The sequence below is a fragment of the Mobula birostris genome, chromosome 30, assembly GCF_030028105.1.
Source record: "Mobula birostris isolate sMobBir1 chromosome 30, sMobBir1.hap1, whole genome shotgun sequence".
NCBI lineage: Eukaryota > Metazoa > Chordata > Chondrichthyes > Myliobatiformes > Myliobatidae > Mobula > Mobula birostris.
In genome coordinates, this window is record NC_092399.1 from 40,199,969 (window position 1) to 40,224,228 (window position 24,260).

The window sequence follows — 24,260 nt, forward strand, 5'->3', positions numbered from 1 at the left end:
TCCACTCCCCACCATCTCCCCCATCACACCTGCCCCACTCCCCATCTCCCCCTTGCCACCTGTCCGTCTCCCCACCATCTCTCCTTCCCACTTGTCGCAATCCCCACCATCAACACCTACCGACAAGTCCCTATCCGCACCATCTCCCCCTTACCACCTGTCCACTCCCCACCATCTCCCCTTCCTACCTCTCCCACTCCCCACCATCTCCCCCTTCCCACCTGACCGTCTCCCGACTATCTCCCCCTTCCCACCTGTCACAATCCGCACCATCTCCCCTTTCCACCTGTCACAATCCCCACCATCTTCCCCTTCCCACCTGTCACAATTCACACCATATCCCCATTCCCAGCTGTCACAATTCACACCATCTCCCCCTTCCCACCTGTCCCACTCCCCACCATCTTCACCTATCCACCTGTCGCAATCCCCACCATCCCCCCTTCCCACCTGTCACAATCTCAACGATCTCCCCCTTCCCACCTGTCACAATCCACACCATCTCCACCTTCCAACAAGTCCCAATCCGCGCCATCACCCCCTTCCCACCTGTCACAATCCACACCATCTCCACCTTCCCACGTGTTCAAATCCCCACCTTCTCCCCCTTCCCACCTGTCCCACTCCCCACCATCTCCCCCTTCCCAACTGTCACAATTCCACCATCTCCCCACTTCCCACCTGTTCCACTCTCCACCACCTCACACGTCCCACCTGTCCCACTCCCCACCATCTCCCCCATCACACCTGCCCCACTCCCCACCATCTCCCCCTTCCCACCTGTCACAATCTCCACCATCTCCCCTTTCCACCTGTCACAATCCCCACCATCTTCCCCTTCCCACCTGTCCCACTTCCCACCATCTCCCCCTTTCCACGTGTCACACTCCCCAAAATCTACCCGTTCCACCTCTCACAAACCACACCACCTCCCGCTTCCCACCTGTCACAATCGTCACCATCTCGCCCTTCCCACCTGTCACACTCCCCACCATCACCCCCTACCCACCTGTCACAATCTGCACCATCTCCCCCTTCCCACCTGTCACAATCCACACCATCTCCACCTCCCGACAAGTCCCAATCCCCACCTTGTCCCCCTTCCCGCCTGTCACAATCCCACCATCTCCCCGCTTCCCACCTGTCCCACTCTCCACCACCTCACATGTCCCACCAGTCCCACTCCCCACCATCTCCCCATCCCACCTGCCCCACTCCCCACCATCTCCCCCTTGCCACCTGTCACAATCCACACCATCTCCACCTTCCGACAAGTCCCAATCCGCAACATCACCCCCTTCCCACCTGTCGCAATCCCCACCATCCCCCCTTCCCACCTGTCACAATCTCAACGATCTCCCCCTTCCCACCTATCCCAATCCGCACCATCTCCCCCTTCCCACTGTCACAATCCACACCATCTCCCCCTTCCCACCTGTCACAATCCACACCATCTCCACCTTCCGACAAGTCCCAATCCGCACCATCACCCCCTTCCCACCTGTCACAATCCACACCATCTCCACCTTCCCACGTGTCCCAATCCCCACCTTCTCCCCCTTCCCACCTGTCCCACTCCCCACCATCTCCCCCTTCCCAACTGTCACAATCCCACCATCTCCCCACTTCCCACCTGTCCCACTCTCCACCACCTCACACGTCCCACCTGTTCCACTCCCCACCATCTCCCCCATCACACCTGCCCCACTCCCCATCTCCCCCTTGCCACCTGTCCGTCTCCCCACCATCTCTCCTTCCCACTTGTCGCAATCCCCACCATCAACACCTACCGACAAGTCCCTATCCGCACCATCTCCCCCTTACCACCTGTCCACTCCCCACCATCTCCCCTTCCTACCTCTCCCACTCCCCACCATCTCCCCCTTCCCACCTGACCGTCTCCCGACTATCTCCCCCTTCCCACCTGTCACAATCCGCACCATCTCCCCTTTCCACCTGTCACAATCCCCACCATCTTCCCCTTCCCACCTGTCACAATTCACACCATATCCCCATTCCCAGCTGTCACAATTCACACCATCTCCCCCTTCCCACCTGTCCCACTCCCCACCATCTCCCCTTCCCACATGTCCATTTCCCCACCATCTCCCCATTCCCACCTGTCACAATCCGCACCATCTCCCCCTTCCCAGCTGTGAAAATCCACACCATCTCTACCTTCTGACAAGTCCGAATCCGCACTATCTCCCCCTTCCCACCTTTCACAATCCACACCATTTGCACCTTCCATCCTGTCCCACTCCCCACCATCTCCCCCTTCCCACCTGTCCCACTCCCCACCATCTCCCCCTTCCTAGCTGTCCCGCTGCCCACCATCTCCACTTCCCACATGTCCATCTCCCCACTATGTCCCCCTTCCCACCTGTCACACTCCCCACCATCTCCCCTTCCCACCTGTCACAGTCCCAACGATCTCCCCCTTCCCACCTGTCCCAATCCGCACCATCTCCCCCTTCCTACCTGTCACATGGAAGGTTTGTCACACTCCCCACCATCTCCCCGCTTCCCACCTGTCATACTTCCCACCATCTCCCCCTTACCACCTGTCCACTCCCCACCATCCCCCCTTCCCACCTCTCCCACTCCCCACCATCTCCCCCTTCCCACCTGTCCCACTCCCCACCATCTCCCTTTCCCACATGTCCGTCTCCTCACCATTTCACCCTCCCACCTGTCACACTCCCCACCATCTCTCCCTTCCCACCTGACCCACTCCACACCATCTCCCCCTTCCCACCTGCCACAATCCCCACCATTCCACCTTCCCACCTGTCACAATCCCCACCATCTCCCCTTCCCACCTGTCATAGTCCCAACGATCTCCCCCTTCCCACCTGTCCCAATCCGCACCATCTCCCCCTTCCTACCTGTCACATGGAAGGTTTGTCACACCTGTCACACTCCCCACCATCTCCCCGCTTCCCACCTGTCATACTTCCCACCATCTCCCCCTTACCACCTGTCACGATACACACCATATCCCCCTTCCCAGCTGTCACAATCCACACCATCACCCCCTTCCCACCTGTCACCATCCCCACCATCTCCCCCTTCCCACCTGTCCCACTTCGTACCATCTCCCCGCTTCCCACCTGTCACACTCCCCAACATCTACCCTTCCCACCTCTCACAATCCACACCACCTCCCGCTTCCCACCTGTCACAATCCTCACCATCTCTCCATCGCACATTTCACAATCCACACCATATCCATCCTCCCTCCGGTCCGTCTTCCCACCATATCCCCTTTCCCAACTGTCTGTCTCCCCACCATATCTCCCATCCCACCTGTCACACTCCCCACCATCTCCCCTTCCCACATGTCACAATCCACACCATCTCATCCTTCCCACCTGTCCGTCTCCCCACCATCTCCCCCTTCCCACCTGTCCCACTCTCCACCATCTCCCCCTTCCCACCTGTCCCAATCAACACCATCTCCCCCTTCCCACTTGTCCGTCTCCCCACCATCTCCCCCTTCCCACCTGTCACATGGAAGGTTTGTCACACCTGTTACACTCCCCACCATCTCCCCCTTCCCACCTGTCACAATCCCCACCATCTCCCCCTTCCCACCTGTCACACTCCCAACGATCACCCCCTTCCCACCTGTCGCAATCTGCACAATCTCCCCCTTCTCACCTGTCACAATCCACACAATATCCCCCTTTTCCACCTGTCATAATCCGCACCATCTCCACCTTCCCACCTGTCCCAATCTGCACCATCTCCCCTTCCCACCTGTCCCAATCTGCACCATCCCCCCTTCCCACCTCTCCCACTCCCCACCATCTCCCCCTTCCCACCTGTCCCACTCCCCACCATCTCCCCTTCCCACATGTCCGTCTCCTCCCCATTTCACTTTCCCACCTGTCACACTCCCCTTCCCACATGTCACAATCCACACCATCTCATCCTTCCCACCTGTCCGTCTCCCCACCATCTCACCGTTCCCAGCTGTCGCACTTCCCACCATCTCCCCCTTCCCACCTGTCCCAATCCCCACCATCTCCCCCTTCCCACCTGTCCCACTCTCCACCATCTCCCCCTTCCCACCTGTCCCACTACCCACCATCTTCCCCTTCCCACCTGTCACAATCCACACCATATCCCCCTTTTCCACCTGTCCCAATCCGCACCATCTCCCCCTTCCCATATGTCCCACTCCCCACCATCTCCCCCTTCCCACCTGTCACAATCCACACCATATCCCCCTTCCCACCTGTCACAATCCGCACCATCTCCCCCTTCTCACCTGTCACAATCGACAGCATCTCCACCTTCCGACACGTCCCAATCCGCACCATCTCCCCCTTCCCACCTGTCCCACTCCCCACCATCTCCCCATTCCCAACTGTCACAGTCCCACCATCTCCCCGCTTCCCACCTGTCTCACCCTCCACCACCTCACACGTCCCACCTGTCCCACTCCCCACCATCTCCCCCATCCCACCTGCCCCACTCCCCACCATCTGCCTCTTCCCACCTGTCCGTCTCCCCACCATCTCCCCTTCCCACCTGTCACAATCCCCACCATCTCCCCCTTCCCACCTTTCTCACTCCCCACCACCTCCAGCAACCCACCTGTCCCAAACCCCACCATCTCCCCCTTCCCACCTGTCCCACTCCCCACCATCTCCCAATTCCCACCTGTCCCACTCCCCACAATCTCCCCCTTACCGCCTGTCACATTCCACACCAACTCCCTCTTCCCACCTGTCACTATCCACACCATCTCCCCCTTCCCACCTGTCACACTCCCCACCATTTCCCCCTTCCTGCCTGTCACAATCTGCACCATCTCACCTTCCCACCTCTCACACTCCCCACCATCTCCCCCTTCCCAGCTGTCCCGCTGCCCACCATCTCCACTTCCCACATGTCAGTCTCCCCACTATCTCCCCCTTTCCACCTGTCACAATCCGCACCATCTCTCCCTTCCCACCTGTAATAATCCACACCATCTCCACATTCCGACATGTCCCTATCCGCACCATCTCCCCCTTACCACCTGTCCACTCCCCACCATCCCCCTTTCCCACCTCTCCCACTCCCCACCATCTCCCCCTTCCCACCTGTCCATCTCCCCACTATCTCTCCCTTCCCACTTGTCAAAATACCCACCATCTCCCCCTTCCCCCAGTCCCATTCCCCACCATCTCGCCCTTCCCACCTGTCCGTCTCCCCACCATCTCCCCGTTCCCACCTGTCACACTCCCCACTATATCCCCCTTCCCAGCTGTCCCACTCCCCGCCATCTCCCCCTTCCCACCTGTCACAATCCACACCATATCCCCCTTCCCATCTGTCACAATCCGCACCATCTCCCCCTTCCCACCTGTCACAATCGACAGCATCTCCACCTTCCGACACGTCCCAATCCGCACCATCTCCCCCTTCCCACCTGTCCCACTCCCCACCATCTCCCCATTCCCAACTGTCACAGTCCCACCATCTCCCCGCTTCCCACCTGTCTCACTCTCCACCACCTCACACGTCCCACCTGTCCCACTCCCCACCATCTCCCCCATCCCACCTGCCCCACTCCCCACCATCTGCCTCTTCCCACCTGTCCGTCTCCCCACCATCTCCCCTTCCCACCTGTCACAATCCCCACCATCTCCCCCTTCCCACCTTTCTCACTCCCGACCATCTCCAGCAACCCACCTGCCCCAAACCCCACCATCTCCCCCTTCCCACCTGTCCCACTCCCCACCATCTCCCAATTCCCACCTGTCCCACTCCCCACCATCTCCCCCTTACCGCCTGTCACATTCCACACCAACTCCTTCTTCCCACCTGTCACTATCCACACCATCTCCCCCTTCCCACCTGTCACTATCCACACCATCTCCCCCTTCCCACCTGTCACACTCCCCACCATTTCCCCCTTCCTGCCTGTCACAATCCGCACCATCTCACCTTCCCACCTCTCACACTCCCCACCATCTCCCCCTTACCACCTGTCCACTCCCCACCATCCCCCTTTCCCACCTCTCCCACTCCCCACCATCTCCCCCTTCCCACCTGTCACACTCCCCACTATATCCCCCTTCCCAGCTGTCCCACTCCCCCACTCCCCGCCATCTCCCACTTCCCACCTGTCCCACTCCCCACCATCTTCACCTATCCACCTGTCGCAATCCCCACCATGCCCCCTTCCCGCCTGTCACAATCTCAACGATCTCCCCCTTCCCACCTGTCCCAATCCGCACCATCTCCACCTTCCGACAAGTCCCAATCCGCACCATCACCCCCTTCCCACCTGTCACAATCCACACCATCTCCACCTTCCCACGTGTTCCAATCCCCACCTTCTCCCCCTTCCCACCTGTCCCACTCCCCACCATCTCCCCCTTCCCAACTGTCACAATTCCACCATCTCCCCACTTCCCACCTGTCCCACTCTCCACCACCTCACACGTCCCACCTGTCCCACTCCCCACCATCTCCCCCATCACACCTGCCCCACTCCCCACCATCTCCCTCTTCCCACCTGTCACAGTCCCCACCATCTCCCCTTTCCACCTGTCACAATCCCCACCATCTTCCCCTTCCCACCTGTCCCACTTCCCACCATCTCCCCCTTTCCACATGTCACACTCCCCAAAATCTACCCGTTCCACCTCTCACAAACCACACCACCTCCCGCTTCCCACCTGTCACAATCGTCACCATCACTCCATCGCACATTTCACAATCCCCACCATCTCCCCCTTCCCCCCTGCCCCACTCCCCACCATCTCGCCCTTCCCACCTGTCACACTCCCCACCATCACCCCCTACCCACCTGTCACAATCTGCACCATCTCCCCCTTCCCACCTGCCACAATCCACACCATCTCCACCTCCCGACAAGTCCCAATCCCCACCTTGTCCCCCTTCCCGCCTGTCACAATCCCACCATCTCCCCGCTTCCCACCTGTCCCACTCTCCACCACCTCACATGTCCCACCTGCCCCACTCCCCACCATCTCCCCCTTGCCACCTGTCGCAATCCACACCATCTCCACCTTCCGACAAGTCCCAATCCGCAACATCACCCCCTTCCCACCTGTCGCAATCCCCACCATCCCCCCTTCCCACCTGTCACAATCTCAACGATCTCCCCCTTCCCACCTGTCCCAATCCGCACCATCTCCCCCTTCCCACCTGTCACAATCTCAACGATCTCCCCCTTCCCACCTGTCCCAATCCGCACCATCTCCACCTTCCGACAAGTCCCAATCCGCACCATCACCCCCTTCCCACCTGTCACAATCCACACCATCTCCACCTTCCCACGTGTTCCAATCCCCACCTTCTCCCCCTTCCCACCTGTCCCACTCCCCACCATCTCCCCCTTCCCAACTGTCACAATTCCACCATCTCCCCACTTCCCACCTGTCCCACTCTCCACCACCTCACACGTCCCACCTGTCCCACTCCCCACCATCTCCCCCATCACACCTGCCCCACTCCCCACCATCTCCCTCTTCCCACCTGTCACAGTCCCCACCATCTCCCCTTTCCACCTGTCACAATCCCCACCATCTTCCCCTTCCCACCTGTCCCACTTCCCACCATCTCCCCCTTTCCACATGTCACACTCCCCAAAATCTACCCGTTCCACCTCTCACAAACCACACCACCTCCCGCTTCCCACCTGTCACAATCGTCACCATCACTCCATCGCACATTTCACAATCCCCACCATCTCCCCCTTCCCCCCTGTCCCACTCCCCACCATCTCGCCCTTCCCACCTGTCACACTCCCCACCATCACCCCCTACCCACCTGTCACAATCTGCACCATCTCCCCCTTCCCACCTGCCACAATCCACACCATCTCCACCTCCCGACAAGTCCCAATCCCCACCTTGTCCCCCTTCCCGCCTGTCACAATCCCACCATCTCCCCGCTTCCCACCTGTCCCACTCTCCACCACCTCACATGTCCCACCTGCCCCACTCCCCACCATCTCCCCCTTGCCACCTGTCGCAATCCACACCATCTCCACCTTCCGACAAGTCCCAATCCGCAACATCACCCCCTTCCCACCTGTCGCAATCCCCACCATCCCCCCTTCCCACCTGTCACAATCTCAACGATCTCCCCCTTCCCACCTGTCCCAATCCGCACCATCTCCCCCTTCCCACCTGTCACAATCTCAACGATCTCCCCCTTCCCACCTGTCCCAATCCGCACCATCTCCACCTTCCGACAAGTCCCAATCCGCACCATCACCCCCTTCCCACCTGTCACAATCCACACCATCTCCACCTTCCCACGTGTTCCAATCCCCACCTTCTCCCCCTTCCCACCTGTCCCACTCCCCACCATCTCCCCCTTCCCAACTGTCACAATTCCACCATCTCCCCACTTCCCACCTGTCCCACTCTCCACCACCTCACACGTCCCACCTGTCCCACTCCCCACCATCTCCCTCATCACACCTGCCCCACTCCCCACCATCTCCCTCTTCCCACCTGTCACAGTCCCCACCATCTCCCCTTCCCACCTGTCCCACTCCCCACCATCTCCCCCTTCCCAACCGTCACAATCCCACCATCTCCCCACTTCCCACCTGTCCCACTCTCCACCACCTCACACGTCCCACCTGTTCCACTCCCCACCATCTCCCCCATCACACCTGCCCCACTCCCCACCATCTCCCCCTTGCCACCTGTCCGTCTCCCCACCATCTCTCCTTCCCACTTGTCGCAATCCCCACCATCAACACCTACCGACAAGTCCCTATCCGCACCATCTCCCCCTTACCACCTGTCCACGCCCCACCATCTCCCCTTCCTACATCTCCCACTCCCCACCATCTCCCCCTTCCCGCCTGACCGTCTCCCGACTATCTCCCCCTTTCCACCAGTCACAATCCCCACCATTTCCCCTTTCCACCTGTCACAATCCCCACCATCTTCCCCTTCCCACCTGTCACAATTCACACCATATCCCCATTCCCAGCTGTCACAATCCAATCCATCTCCCCCTTCCCACCTGTCCCACTCCCCACCATCTCCCCTTCCCACATGCCCATTTCCCCACCATCTCCCCATTCCCACCTGTCACAATCCGCACCATCTCCCCCTTCCCAGCTGTGAAAATCCACACCATCTCTACCTTCTGACAAGTCCGAATCCGCACTATCTCCCCCTTCCCACCTTTCACAATCCACACCATTTGCACCTTCCATCCTGTCCCACTCCCCACCATCTCCCCCTTCCCACCTGTCCCACTCCCCACCATCTCCCCCTTCCTAGCTGTCCCGCTGCCCACCATCTCCACTTCCCACATGTCCATCTCCCCACTATGTCCCCCTTCCCACCTGTCACAATCCGCACCATCTCTCCCTTCCCACCTGTCCAAATCCACACCATCTCCACCTTCCAACCAGTCCCTATCCGCACCATCTCCCCCTTACCACCTGTCCACTCCCCACCATCTCCCCCTTCCCACCTGACCCACTCCCCACCATCTCCACTTCCCACATGTCCGTCTCCCCACTATCTCTCCCTTCCCACCTGTCACAATCCGCACCATCTCTCCCTTCCCACCTGTAATAATCCACACCATCTCCACATTCCGACATGTCCCTATCCGCACCATCTCCCCCTTACCACCTGTCCACTCCCCACCATCCCCCTTTCCCACCTCTCCCACTCCCCACCATCTCCCCCTTCCCACCTGTCCATCTCTCCACTATCTCTCCCTTCCCACTTGTCACAATCCCCACCATCTCCCCCTTCCCCCAGTCCCACTCCCCACCATCTCGCCCTTCCCACCTGTCCGTCTCCCCACCATCTCCCCCTTCCCACCTGTCCCAATCAACACCATCTCCCCCTTCCCACTTGTCCGTCTCCCCACCATCTCCCCCTTCCCACCTGTCACATGGAAGGTTTGTCACATCTGTCACACTCCCCACCATCTCCCCCTTCCCACCTGTCACAATCCCCACCATCTCCCCCTTCCCACCTGTCACACTCCCAACGATCACCCCCTTCCCACCTGTCGCAATCTGCACAATCTCCCCCTTCCCACCTGTCACAATCCACACAATATCCCCCTTTTCCACCTGTCATAATCCGCACCATCTCCACCTTCCCACCTGTCCCAATCTGCACCATCTCCCCTTCCCACCTGTCCCAATCTGCACCATCCCCCCTTCCCACCTCTCCCACTCCCCACCATCTCCCCCTTCCCACCTGTCCCACTCCCCACTATCTCCCCTTCCCACATGTCCGTCTCCTCCCCATTTCACTTTCCCACCTGTCACACTCCCCTTCCCACATGTCACAATCCACACCATCTCATCCTTCCCACCTGTCCGTCTCCCCACCATCTCACCGTTCCCAGCTGTCGCACTTCCCACAATCTCCCCCTTCCCACCTGTCCCACTTTCCACCATCTCCCCCTTCCCACCTGTCCCAATCTGCACCATCTCCCCCTTCCCACCTGTCCCACTGCCCACCATCTTCCCCTTCCCACCTGTCACAATCCACACCATATCCCCCTTTTCCACCTGTCCCAATCCGCACCATGTCCCCCTTCCCATATGTCCCACTCCCCACCATCTCCCCCTTCCCACCTGTCACAATCCACACCATATCCCCCTTCCCACCTGTCACAATCCGCACCATCTCCCCCTTCTCACCTGTCACAATCGACAGCATCTCCACCTTCCGACACGTCCCAATCCGCACCATCTCCCCCTTCCCACCTGTCCCACTCCCCGCCATCTCCCCATTCCCAACTGTCACAATCCCCACCATCTCCCCCTTCCCACCTTTCTCACTCCCCACCATCTCCAGCAACCCACCTGTCCCAAACCCCACCATCTCCCTCTTCCCACCTGTCCCACTCCCCACCATCTCCCAATTCCCACCTGTCCCACTCCCCACAATCTCCCCCTTACCGCCTGTCACATTCCACACCAACTCCCTCTTCCCACCTGTCACTATCCACACCATCTCCCCCTTCCCACCTGTCACCCTCCCCACAATTTCCCCCTTCCTGCCTGTCACAATCCGCACCATCTCACCTTCCCACCTCTCACACTCCCCACCATCTCCCCTTTCCCAGCTGTCCCGCTGCCCACCATCTCCACTTCCCACATGACCGTCTCCCCACTATCTCCCCCTTCCCACCTGTCACAATCCGCACCATCTCTCCCTTCCCACCTGTAATAATCCACACCATCTCCACATTCCGACATGTCCCTATCCGCACCATCTCCCCCTTACCACCTGTCCACTCCCCACGATCCCCCTTTCCCACCTCTCCCACTCCCCACCATCTCCCCCTTCCCACCTGTCCCACTTCCCACCATCTCCCCCTTTCCACGTGTCACACTCCCCAAAATCTACCCGTTCCACCTCGCACAAGCCACACTATCTCCCCCTTCCCACCTGTCACAATCCACACCATCTCCACCTCCCGACAAGTCCCAATCCCCACCTTGTCCCCCTTCCCGCCTGTCACAATCCCACCATCTCCCCGCTTCCCACCTGTCCCACTCCCCACCATCTCCCCATCCCACCTGCCCCACTCCCCACCATCTCCCCCTTGCCACCTGTCGCAATCCACACCATCTCCACCTTCCGACAAGTCCCAATCCGCAACATCACCCCCTTCCCACCTGTCGCAATCCCCACCATCCCCCCTTCCCACCTGTCACAATCTCAACGATCTCCCCCTTCCCACCTGTCCCAATCCGCACCATCTCCCCCTTCCCACCTGTCCCACTCACCACCATCTCCCCCTTCCCAACTGTCACAATCCCACCATCTCCCCACTTCCCACCTGTCCCACTCTCCACCACCTCACACGTCCCACCTGTTCCACTCCCCACCATCTCCCCCATCACACCTGCCCCACTCCCCACCATCTCCCCCTTGCCACCTGTCCGTCTCCCCACCATCTCTCCTTCCCACTTGTCGCAATCCCCACCATCAACACCTACCGACAAGTCCCTATCCGCACCATCTCCCCCTTACCACCTCTCCACTCCCCACCATCTCCCCTTCCTACCTCTCCCACTCCCCACCATCTCCCCCTTCCCACCTGACCGTCTCCCGACTATCTCCCCCTTCCCACCTGTCACAATCCCCACCATCTCCCCTTTCCACCTGTCACAATCGTCACCATCACTCCATCGCACATTTCACAATCCCCACCATCTCCCCCTTCCCCCCTGTCCCACTCCCCACCATCTCGCCCTTCCCACCTGTCACACTTCCCACCATCACCCCCTACCCACCTGTCACAATCTGCACCATCTCCCCCCTTCCCACCTGTCACACTGTCCACCATCTCCCCTTCCCACCTGTCACGCTCCCCACCATCTCCCCATTCCCACCTGTCCCACTCCCCACCATCTCCCCCTTCCCACCTGTCCCAATCCACACCATCTCCCCCTTCCCACTTGTCCATCTCCCCACCATCTCCCCTTTCCCACCTGTCACATGGAAGGTTTGTCACACCTGTCACACTCCCCACCATCTCCCCGCTTCCCACCTGTCATACTTCCCATCTCCCCCCTCCCCCGTCCCATTCCCCACCATTTCCCCCTTCCCACCTGTCACACTCCCCACCATCACCCCCTACCCACCTGTCACAATCCGCACCATCTCCCCCCTTCCCACCTGTCACACTCCCCAACATTTCCCCTGCCAACCTGTCACACTCTCCACCATCTCCCCATTCCCACCTGTCCATCTCCCCACCATCTCCCCCTTCCCACCTGTCACACTCCCCACCATCTCCCCCTTCCCACCTGTCACAATTCACACCATCTCCGCCTCCCGACAAGTCCCAATCCCCACCTTGTCCCCCTTCCCGCCTGTCACAATCCCACCATCTCCCTGCTTCCCACCTGTCCCACTCTCCACCACCTCACATGTCCCACCTGTCCCACTCCCCACCATCTCCCCATCCCACCCGCCCCACTCCCCACCATCTCCCCCTTGCCACCTGTCGCAATCCACACCATCTCCACCTTCCCACGTGTCCCAATCCCCACCATCTCCCCCTTCCCACCTGTCACAATCCGCACCATCTCCCCCTTCCCACCTGTCACAATTCACACCATCTCCGCCTCCCGACAAGTCCCAATCCCCACCTTGTCCCCCTTCCCGCCTGTCACAATCCCACCATCTCCCCGCTTCCCACCTGTCCCACTCTCCACCACCTCACATGTCCCACCTGTCCCACTCCCCACCATCTCCCCATCCCACCTGCCCCACTCCCCACCATCTCCCCCTTGCCACCTGTCGCAATCCACACCATCTCCACCTTCCGACAAGTCCCAATCCACACCATCTCCCCCTTCCCACCTGTCACAATCCACACCATCTCCACCTTCCCACGTGTCCCACTCCCCACCTTATCCCCCTTCCCATCTGTCCCACTCCCCACCATATCCCCCTTCCCACCTGTCCCACTCCCCACCATATCCCCCTTCCCACCTGTCACACTCCCCACCATCTCCCCCTTCCCACCTGTCCGAATCCACACCATCTCCCCCTTCCCACCTATTCGTCTCCCCACCATCTCCCGCTTCCCACCTGTTCCACTCCCCACTATCTCCCCCTTCCCAACTGTCACAATCCCACCATCTCCCCGCTTCCCACCTGTCCCACTCTCCACCACCTCACACGTCCCACCTGTCCCACTCTCCACCATCTCCCCCGTCCTACCTGCCCCTCTCCCCACCATCTCCCCTTCCCACCTGTGACAATCCCCACCATCTCCCCCTTCCCACCTTTCTCACACCCCACCATCTCCACCTCCCACCTGTCCCAAACCCCACCATTTCCCCCTTCCCACCTGTCCCACTCCCCACCATCTCCCAATTCCCACCTGTCCCACTCCCCACAATCTCCCCCTTACCGCCTGTCACATTCCACACCAACTCCCTCTTCCCACCTGTCACTCTCCACACCATCTCCCCCTTCACACCTGTCCCACTCCCCACCTTCTCCCCCTTCCCACCTGTCCCACTCCCCACCATCTTCCCCTTCCCAACTGTCACAATCCCACCATCTCCCTGCTTCCCACCTGTCCCACTCTCCACCACCTCACATGTCCCACCTGTCCCACTCCCCACCATCTCCCCCATCCCACCTGCCCCACTCCCCACCATCTCCCCCTTGCCACCTGTCGCAATCCACACCATCTCCACCTTCCGACAAGTCCCAATCCACACCATCTCCCCCTTCCCACCTGTCACAATCCACACCATCTCCACCTTCCCACGTGTCCCAATCCCCACCTTCTCCCCCTTCCCACTTGTCCCACTCCCCACCATATCCCCCTTCCCACCTGTCACACTCCCCACCATCTCCGCCTTTCCACCTGTCCGAATCCACACCATCTCCCCCTTCCCACCTATCTGTCTCCCCACCCTCTCCCCCTTCCCAACTGTCACAATCCCACCATCTCCCCGCTTCCCACCTGTCCCACTCTCCACCACCTCACACGTCCCACCTGTCCCACTCCCCACCATCTCCCCCATCCTACCTGCCTCTCTCCCCACCATCTCCCCCTTACCACCTGTCCGTCTCCCCACCATTTGCCCTTCCCACCTGTGACAATCCCCACCAACTCACACCCCACCATCTCCACCTCCCACCTGTTCCAAACCCCACCATTTCCCCCTTCCCACCTGTCCCACTCCCCACAATCTCCCCCTTACGCCTGTCACATTCCACACCAACTCCCTCTTCCCACCTGTCACTCTCCACACCATCTCCCCCTTCCCACCTGTCACACTCCCCACCATCTCCCCCTTCGCACCTGCCCCACTCCCCACCATCTCCCCTTCCCACATGTCCGTCTCCCCACCATCTCCCCTTCCCACATGTCCGTCTCCCCACCATCTCCCCGTTCCCACCTGTCACAATCCACACCATCTCCCCTTTCCCACCTGTCACAATCCACACCATCTCCACCTTCCCATATGTCCCAATCCCCACCATCTCCCCCTTCCCACCTGTTCCAGTCCCCACCATCTCCCAATCCCCACCTGTCCCACTCCCCACGATCTCCCCCTTACCACCTGTCACTATCCACACCATCTCCCCCTTCCCACCATTTCCCCCTTCGCACCTATCACAATCCACACCATCTCACCTTCCCACTTGTCCGTCTCCCCACCATCTCCCCGTTCCCACCTGTCACAATCCGCACCATCTCCCCTTTCCCACCTGTCACAATCCACACCATCTCCACCTTCCCATATGTCCCAATCCCCACCATCTCCCCCTTCCCACCCGTTCCAGTCCCCACCATCTCCCAATCCCCACCTGTCCCACTCCCCACGATCTCCCCCTTACCACCTGTCACTATCCACACCATCTCCCCCTTCCCACCATTTCCCCCTTTGCACCTATCACAATCCACACCATCTCACCTTCCCACATGTCCGTCTCCCCACCATCTCCCCGTTCCCACCTGTCACAATCCGCACCATCTCCCCTTTCCCACCTGTCACAATCCACACCATCTCCACCTTCCCATATGTCCCAATCCCCACCATCTCCCCCTTCCCACCTGTTCCAGTCCCCACCATCTCCCAATCCCCACCTGTCCCACTCCCCACGATCTCCCCCTTACCACCTGTCACTATCCACACCATCTCCCCCTTCCCACCATTTCCCCCTTCGCACCTATCACAATCCACACCATCTCACCTTCCCACATGTCCGTCTCCCCACCATCTCCCCGTTCCCACCTGTCACAATCCGCACCATCTCCCCTTTCCCACCTGTCACAATCCACACCATCTCCACCTTCCCATATGTCCCAATCCCCACCATCTCCCCCTTCCCACCCGTTCCAGTCCCCACCATCTCCCAATCCCCACCTGTCCCACTCCCCACGATCTCCCCCTTACCACCTGTCACTATCCACACCATCTCCCCCTTCCCACCATTTCCCCCTTTGCACCTATCACAATCCACACCATCTCACCTTCCCACATGTCCGTCTCCCCACCATCTCCCCGTTCCCACCTGTCACAATCCGCACCATCTCCCCTTTCCCACCTGTCACAATCCACACCATCTCCACCTTCCCATATGTCCCAATCCCCACCATCTCCCCCTTCCCACCTGTTCCAGTCCCCACCATCTCCCAATCCCCACCTGTCCCACTCCCCACGATCTCCCCCTTACCACCTGTCACTATCCACACCATCTCCCCCTTCCCACCATTTCCCCCTTCGCACCTATCACAATCCACACCATCTCACCTTCCCACATGTCCGTCTCCCCACCATCTCCCCGTTCCCACCTGTCACAATCCGCACCATCTCCCCCTTTCCACCTGTTCGAGTCCCCACCATCTCCCCCTTCCCAACTGTCACAATCCCACCATCTCCCTGCTTCCCACCTGTCCCAGTCCCCACCACCTCACACATCCCACCTATCCCACTTCCCACCATCTCCCCAATGCCACCTGCCCCACTCCCCACCATCTCCCCCTTCCCACCTGTCCATCTCCCCACCATTTCCGCTTTCACACCTTGGTTATCTAAAAAATCATACATATATTTAGAGTCTCGTGGAAAATCTGATTGATATAAGGAGGAATAAAAATCCAAAAAGGATTGATTAATTTCAGCTTGATCAAATATCAGTTGATCTTTTTGATTATAAATCTGATTAATTTGAAATTTAGTATAGTTAGTCTTCAACTGATTAGCCAACAGTTTACCAACTTTGTCACTATGTATATAAAATTCATGTATTACCACTCAGCTCCAAGACAGCTTCTACATCAATGTTATAAGACGAATGAATGTGTCCCCCATACAGTAAGATGGACTCCTGACCAAACAATCTAGCTCACTATGACCTTGCCTCCTATTGTTTACCAGCTTTACCCTTTCTCTGTAGCTGTTACAGTTTATTCTTCATTCTGCTATTGTTTTGCCTTATGTTACCTCAATGCACCTTTGTTAGTTGATCAATATGGATGGTATGTAAGACAAGCTTTTCGCCATACTTTGGGGACGTACAACCATAATAACCAATGTCCAGTTGATGCCCGTATAATGAAGAATGTTCCCCTGTCCCAATCTGAAGGATGTTGTTGCCACTGTTACGGACTGGTCAAAATCCATTAAGTATAGCGCCCAGTGTTGTTAACTCCTGGTGAGGGTGGGGGGTGCATGAGTTTGTGGAGTAGGCTCACATGCAGGGTAGCCTTGTGTCTATCAAGCACCTGTCCTTCCAAGAGCCAGAGCTCAGCCCTGCTCTTGCACGTGTTTCTGTGATGTGAAACCTTTCTGTTTATCTTGTCAGGGCCCCAAAGGTGATGCAGGAATACCCGGTGCCCGAGGAGAGAAAGGAGACCAAGTAAGTGATGTTTCTTTGATTTGTTATGAAAACTCTGGCCCCTCATTTGGTCCCTCCATCCCAACCTCTTCATATTCAGTTAGGACTTGGGTTGCATGCTGGAATTCTGCTTTTCAACCACAGCCTCAGTTTGTGTCTCACTTTATTGGGGATCTCCCTCCTCCCTGGACAGAACATTTTTTCACCAACCCTCAAGTTATCAATGTTGGCTAGGAGGCTCTCCTTTACCCATTCAATTCTGACCAGGGCACTGCCCAATTTCACAGCAAGATAGTTTTTTTTTAAGTTTACACTGCAAGACACAGTGGATTGGAAGGAGTGTGGCCCAAAGTGATAGAATATCTCCCTTCCGGACTACTTAGGCCATTGGTGAGTTTGCTGGAGGAGAACCAGGCTGTAAACCAAGGATTGGACTCTGGTGTCTGAAGCAGTCTGGTGCACACCTGAACTCTCTCTCAAAGGGGTGTGGTTTCTGAAGGGGTGGCTGGCTGGGAGACAATTGAAATTTCAAAGGTGCTACTGACACTTTCTTGTTGGGCAAGTCTCAAGGATTGGGAAACTAGCCATGTAATTGTTGTGGAGATAATTGAATAGTGCCTTCTGTAACACTGCCGAAATTAGGCACTGACAATGTGAGGGTGTACCTGGCAGCTGGGAGCTGTCAGGAAAATGGTATCACTAATATGAAAGGGAGCTTTTACTATGATGGTGCCAAAGATGGGGATCTGGAAGTTCCAAAGCTAATCACCCAGTGATATTTTTTTCAGGGATTTCAAGGACAGCCTGGGTTTCCTGGACAGCAGGTAAGTGAGACTACATTGAGCAGGTGATAATTGGATTGTATCAGTACTTGAATAGCCAGATAAGTATATTTCTCAGGGGGTCTCCGGCTCCTGCTGTGGGAAGTTGTACTTCATCAGTTATAAAGAGCACGGTAAAAATGGAAGTGCTTATTTCTCCGATGATGGTATGACTCCATGACTCACTAAGGAAGGTCACAGATTAACAGCTTTTCAGATAAAAGGGAATAGTTTAAATAAAAGCACAGGCACACATTTCAGTACAAAACACAGATCTATCAGCATGAATCGTGGTGTACCAGCACGTACATAAATCTAAGATTCAAGACTGTTTAATTTAAGATCATTTCCAGAACACGAGAATAGAGGAGAATGAAATGATAGTTACAGCACAAAAAAGAAACACAGAATTACTCAAATCACAAATGGCTGTCGAAGAGAGGGGAACGTGGAGGGATGGATGGTGCAGTAAACCAGGAGGATTGGAATATGAAGAAGTAAGGCAAACGTTGGAGAAGGAACTGGAAATTTGCAGGGATTTGGGCAGGGTGAAGATGATGAAAACCGTAATCATCTGTTTCCTCACAAATGAAAGTAACTGTATTTCATAAGTTTCTAATGAAAACATGCTATTTGATATAATGACCATTTTGGTCAGGACATGGGCAGGGAGTTAACAATAGTGCCCTGGCTTTCAGCTTGTGATATCAGAGTCATTGAAGTTGTACAATTCTTTGGAAACAGACCTTTCGGCTGGTCACTTCCATACAGACAAAAATGCCCATTTTCCCACTGAAAAAACACTGTCCCTCAAAACTCGACAGCACTTAAAATAATGAACTGAACTGGAAGCAAACTGGGCCGTTTGAAAGATGCTAAAGCTCCACTGTTTAACATCAAGCTTCAGTGGGAATTGACACTCAACAAAGGAGCAATGTCTAATGGGTCCAGTGTTACTTTGATACTATTGCCAAAGTAGGCCGTGTGACTATAATGTGAAACTGTTCAGCACTGCACTGTACAGATGTTTACTGCTGGCTGTATGGATGTTCGTGGCCAAGCTATGCAGATTTTCAGTCTAGTGCCATTCAGTGTGGCACAGTGCTGTCTAGATGTTTGCTAATAGGTTGTGCAGATGTTTGGCACCAGACTGGAGAGGTGATCAGTTCCAGGCTGAAAGATGTTCTGTGCTATACAGATGTTCAGCAGTGGCTGTACAGATACTCAGTGTCGGGCTGAGCAGATGTGCTGTGATGGGCAGATGTTCACAGCTGAGCTATACTCACAGAATCTCAGCACTACCAGGCAAACCTACTACAGTATATATAAAAAATGTAAATGTGATATATTATGTATAATGCAATATAACACATAATGTAAATACACCTGCTTGTATCTTAACCAAACTGATCACTACCCTTGTTTGTGCAGGATTTAGTATAGATGAACTAATGTGTCAGTTATTGTTGGGATAAGTGTGCTGAGTGGTACTGGTGTTTGGATGGAGGTTTACAACATGAGATTGAATGGTTTATCCTCCTAAGGAGTAAGTGCAAAGGAGTTATACTAATCTGGTTCATGTGGTAGGAAAAACTATTGTTATGTAGGTGGTCATTGGGAAAATGGAAATATTGAAGGAAACCAGTTCAGTTTTCTAATGTATATCTATCTACTTAGGATGGGAAAAGAGAGGAAAACCTGCATTGAAGAATGAATATTTACAACAATACCAAGGCTTGGCACACTCAGAAACAATAATTGTGGAAATACTTTGTGCTTGTAGGGGCCAATAGGTTTCCCTGGAAAGTCTGGGCCTCCAGGACCCCCAGGAAGTCCTGGTGAGAAGGTGAGTCCCTCGACTGGTGGCATGTGATGAGATGAGTGATAGGTTGTGAGATTAATGGGGTCAGAGGTCAAAGGGGGAATGGAGTTGAGGTGCTGTGCTGCCAAGAACTAAATGATAACAGCGTCTCTGTGGCAGAGCATCCCAACTGAAGTTACTAATAACTCTTTTCATGAGGAATCCATGTGCTCATACACATAAGATGAACTCCCCAAACTTGTATGAAGACTTTAAATAGAAAATTCCAGACCTGTGTAACCTTCGTCTTACTGAACAAGAGTTTTGGTCTGTTGAGCATATGTGGTTCATAAGGTCCCAGTATTCCTAAATGGACAAAACCATGAAGCCCTGTGATCATCCAGAATCTATAAGAACCCTCTGGATACAATCCTCCTCACCAATGAACCTGCAACCAATTGTGGTTCTGTGACCTCTCCCCCCCCCCCACCCCCAGCAATACACTGTGACCCCCAGGAATCAGTAACTCTCCTCATATCATCTCAAACCTCTAAATCAGTGACTCCTCCGAACAACCTGAATCAACACCCCCCGCCTAATGAGTCAGTGACTCTGTAATGACCCTTTGGTGGATCAGTAATCCTATGACCTACAGTTCTCACAATGACATGATATTTTGGGAATCACTGATGTCCCATTTCTCCGAATGACCTGTAATTATGAGTGATCCACTTACATTCTTCCCAAACAGATCACAGACACTGAGTTGCCCTTCCCCAACCCCACTGATGAACCAAGGTTCTGGTTGCATCTGTGACCTCTGCCTGCCACAAGGACCCTCATTGGTCAGTGCAAATCTGTGAACAATGGTGGAAACATTGCAGCTTCACTATTGGTCAATATCTCTAGTTTAGGACATCAACAATTTAATCTGCTGGTTGTATTGGGAGTAAGTACCAAGACCTACCTCCCTTCATGATGAAGTTACATCCTGGAGATGATGATGGGACAAAACAATAGTTGGGAGGTAATTGCACAGGCAGGTGAGGATCCAGCCATGTTATGCAAACTCTTTTCTGTTTTTCAGGGCAGTGAGGGAAGAACAGGACCTGTTGGGCCAACAGGTCCTCCAGGCCGAATTGGAACTCCAGGGATACAGGTGAGGCTGCCCTCCTGCTTGGGTATACTTGGTGGGGTTTGTCAATGGCACAGAGATTTTGGTTTATATCCTGGGTTTATTGGCCTACTTACATTCCATATGAGCTTTGCTTTAGTAACCTTTACAAAGGTTAAAAAATGTTCATTTTATTGTCAAAGTATGCATGTACAATGCAACTCTGATATTTGCCTTCTCCAGATAGCCAGGAAATACAGAAAGACCATGGCAATTCTTGAAAGAAAAGACATCAACTTCCCCCACATGAAAAAGAAAAAGAAACAAAACTCACAAAACCCAAAATCCTCCACTTCCTCCCCTGCAGAAAAAACAGTGATAACAGCAACAAATCCCCAGACCGTCCCCCACAAGAAAAAAAACAGTGACAACCATCCCCGATCCCTGACCCCACAGAAAAAAAGAAACAGTGACAGTAACCAACCCCAATCCCCTCCCCTGCAGGAAAAGGGAACAGTGACAGTAACCAACTCCAATCCCCTCCCCTGCAGGAAAAGGAAACAGTGACAGTAACCAACCCCAATCCTCTCCCCTGCAGGGGAAAAGAAACAGTGACAGTAACCAACCCTGATCCCCTCCCCTGCAGGAAAAGGAAACAGTGACAGTAACCATCCCCGATCCCCTCCCCTGCAGGAAAAGGGAACAGTGACAGTAACCAACCCCAATCCTCTCCCCTGCAGGGGAAAAGAAACAGTGACAGTAACCAACCCTGATCCCCTCCCCTGCAGGAAAAGGAAACAGTGACAGTAACCATCCCCGATCCCCTCCCCTGCAGGAAAAGGAAACAGTGACAGTAACCAACCCCAATCCCCTCCCCTGCAGGAAAAGGAAACAGTGACGGTAACCAACCCCAATCCCCTCCCCTGCAGGGGAAAAGAAACAGTGACAGTAACCAACTCCGATCCCCTCCCCTGCAGGAAAAGGAAACAGTGACAGTAACCAACCCTGATCCCCTCCCCGCAGGAAAAGGGAACAGTGACAGTAACCAACCCCAATCCCCTCCCCTGCAGGGGAAAAGAAACAGTGACAGTAACCAACCCTGATCCCCTCCCCTGCAGGAAAAGGAAACAGTGACAGTAACCATCCCCGATCCCCTCCCCTGCAGGAGAAAAGAAACAGTGACAGTAACCAACTCCGATCCCCTCCCCGCAGGAAAAGGGAACAGTGACGGTAACCAACCCCGATCCCCTCCCCTGCAGGGGAAAAGAAACAGTGACAGTAACCAACTCCGATCCCCTCCCCTGCAGGAAAAGGAAACAGTGACAGTAACCAACCCTGATCCCCTCCCCTGCAGGAAAAGGAAACAGTGACAGTAACCATCCCCGATCCCCTCCTCTGCAGGGAAAAGAAACAGTGACAATAACCATTCCCGAATCTCTCACCTGCAGGGAAAAGAAACAGTGACAGTAACCAACCCTGATCCCCTCGGGATCTGCCATTTTTTAGCCCATTCTTCCAGCTGATGCAGATCCTTCTACAAGCCATGATAACCTTCCTCACTGTCCACTACACTCTCAATCTTGGTGTCATCCGCAAACTTGCTGATGCAGTTAACCACATTATCATCCAGATCATTGATATAGATGACAAACAACAAAGGACCCATCTGATTCCTGCAGCACACCACCATGCACAGGCTTCCAGTCAAAGAGGCAACCCTCTATGACCATTCCGGCTTCTCACACCAACCAACATCTAATCCAATTTACTACCTCATCCTGAATGCCGAATAACTGACCCTTCTTGACCAACCTCTCATGTGGGACCTTGTCAAGTGTAAAATATCCAATGCTTTGCCTTCAACTAGTTTACTGGTAACTTCCTCGAAAAGGTCTTTAAGATTGGTTAGACATGACCTACCATGCATAAAACAACACTGACTATCCTTAATCAGTCCATATCTATCCAAAACCTTGTATATCCAGTCACTTACAATACCTTCCAATAACTTGCCAACAACTGATATCAGACTCACTGGACTATTATTTCCTGTTTTTTGTTTAGAGCCTTCTTTAAACAGCAGAACAACATTGATTATCCTCCAATCATCTCATAGCTCTCCTGTCACTGAGAATGTTTTAATATCTCTGCTAGAACGCCTGCAATTTCTGCACTTCCCTCAAGTACAGTCCAAGGAAACACTTTGTCAGGCCCTGGGGATGTATCCACCCTGGTTTGCCTCAGGGTAGCAAACACCTCCTTCTCTGTAATCCATGAAGTTTTTGCTGCTTTACCTCACTTCTATAGACTCTGTCACCTGAGTAAATATAGATGCAAATAATTTATTTCTGATCTCCCCCATTTGTTTTAGCTCCAGACATAGATTACCGGTCTGGTCTTCCATCGGCCAATTTTGTCCCTTGGAATCCCTTTGCTCTTAACATATCTGTAGAATCCCCTTAGGATTCCCTTCATCTTGTCTGCTAGAGCAACTTCATGCCTTTTAGCCCTCCTGATTTCTTTCTTAAGTGTTCTCTTGCAGTTCTTATACTCCATAAGCACCTCATTTGTTCTTACTTGCCTATACCTGCTATTCACCTCCTTTTTTCTCTTAACCAGGACCTCAATATCTCTTGAAAACCAAGTTTTCATACACCTGTTAACTTTACCTTTCATTTTGGTAGGCACAAACAAGCTTTGCACTCTCAAAATTCCATTTTGAAGTCCTCCCACTTTCCAAGTACACCTTTGCCAGAAAACAACCTGTCCCAATCCACACTTGCCAGATCCTTTCTGATACCCAAGTGTCCCTGAAGAACATTCCGAGCAGATTTCCTACAACCAAGGGCATGACTGCAGTGGAAGGGCTTATCTTTACATGTTCTTTTGAATAGTTGCAGCACCTTGAACCTCTGTTAGGCCACACTTGGAGTATTGTGTTCTGTCCTGTTCACCTTATTATAGGGAGAATGTGGAAACTTTAGAGAGGGTACAGAGGACATTTACCAGCATGCTGCCTGGATTAGAGTACATGTCTTATGTAGAAAGGTTGAGCGAGCTCCGGTTTTCTCTTTGGAGTGAAGGAGGCTGAGAGACAATGATAGAGGTGTATAATAATTGTAAGAGGTGTGAGTAGTCTAGATAACCAGCACTTTTCCCCAGGTAACAATGAC

General features: G+C 54.8%; 1 protein-coding gene across 1 annotated transcript in view; it reads left to right on the plus strand.

The window, feature by feature from the left end:
* The window catches only part of col16a1 (collagen, type XVI, alpha 1), a 401,818-nt gene that overhangs the window by 371,300 nt on the left and 6,258 nt on the right, over window positions 1–24,260 (plus strand). The window contains exons 52-55 of the mRNA XM_072247276.1: window positions 17,319–17,372; window positions 18,140–18,175; window positions 19,956–20,018; window positions 21,061–21,132. Of these exons, the coding sequence (XP_072103377.1) occupies window positions 17,319–17,372; window positions 18,140–18,175; window positions 19,956–20,018; window positions 21,061–21,132 (225 nt within the window). The remainder of the gene's footprint in view (window positions 1–17,318; window positions 17,373–18,139; window positions 18,176–19,955; window positions 20,019–21,060; window positions 21,133–24,260) is intronic.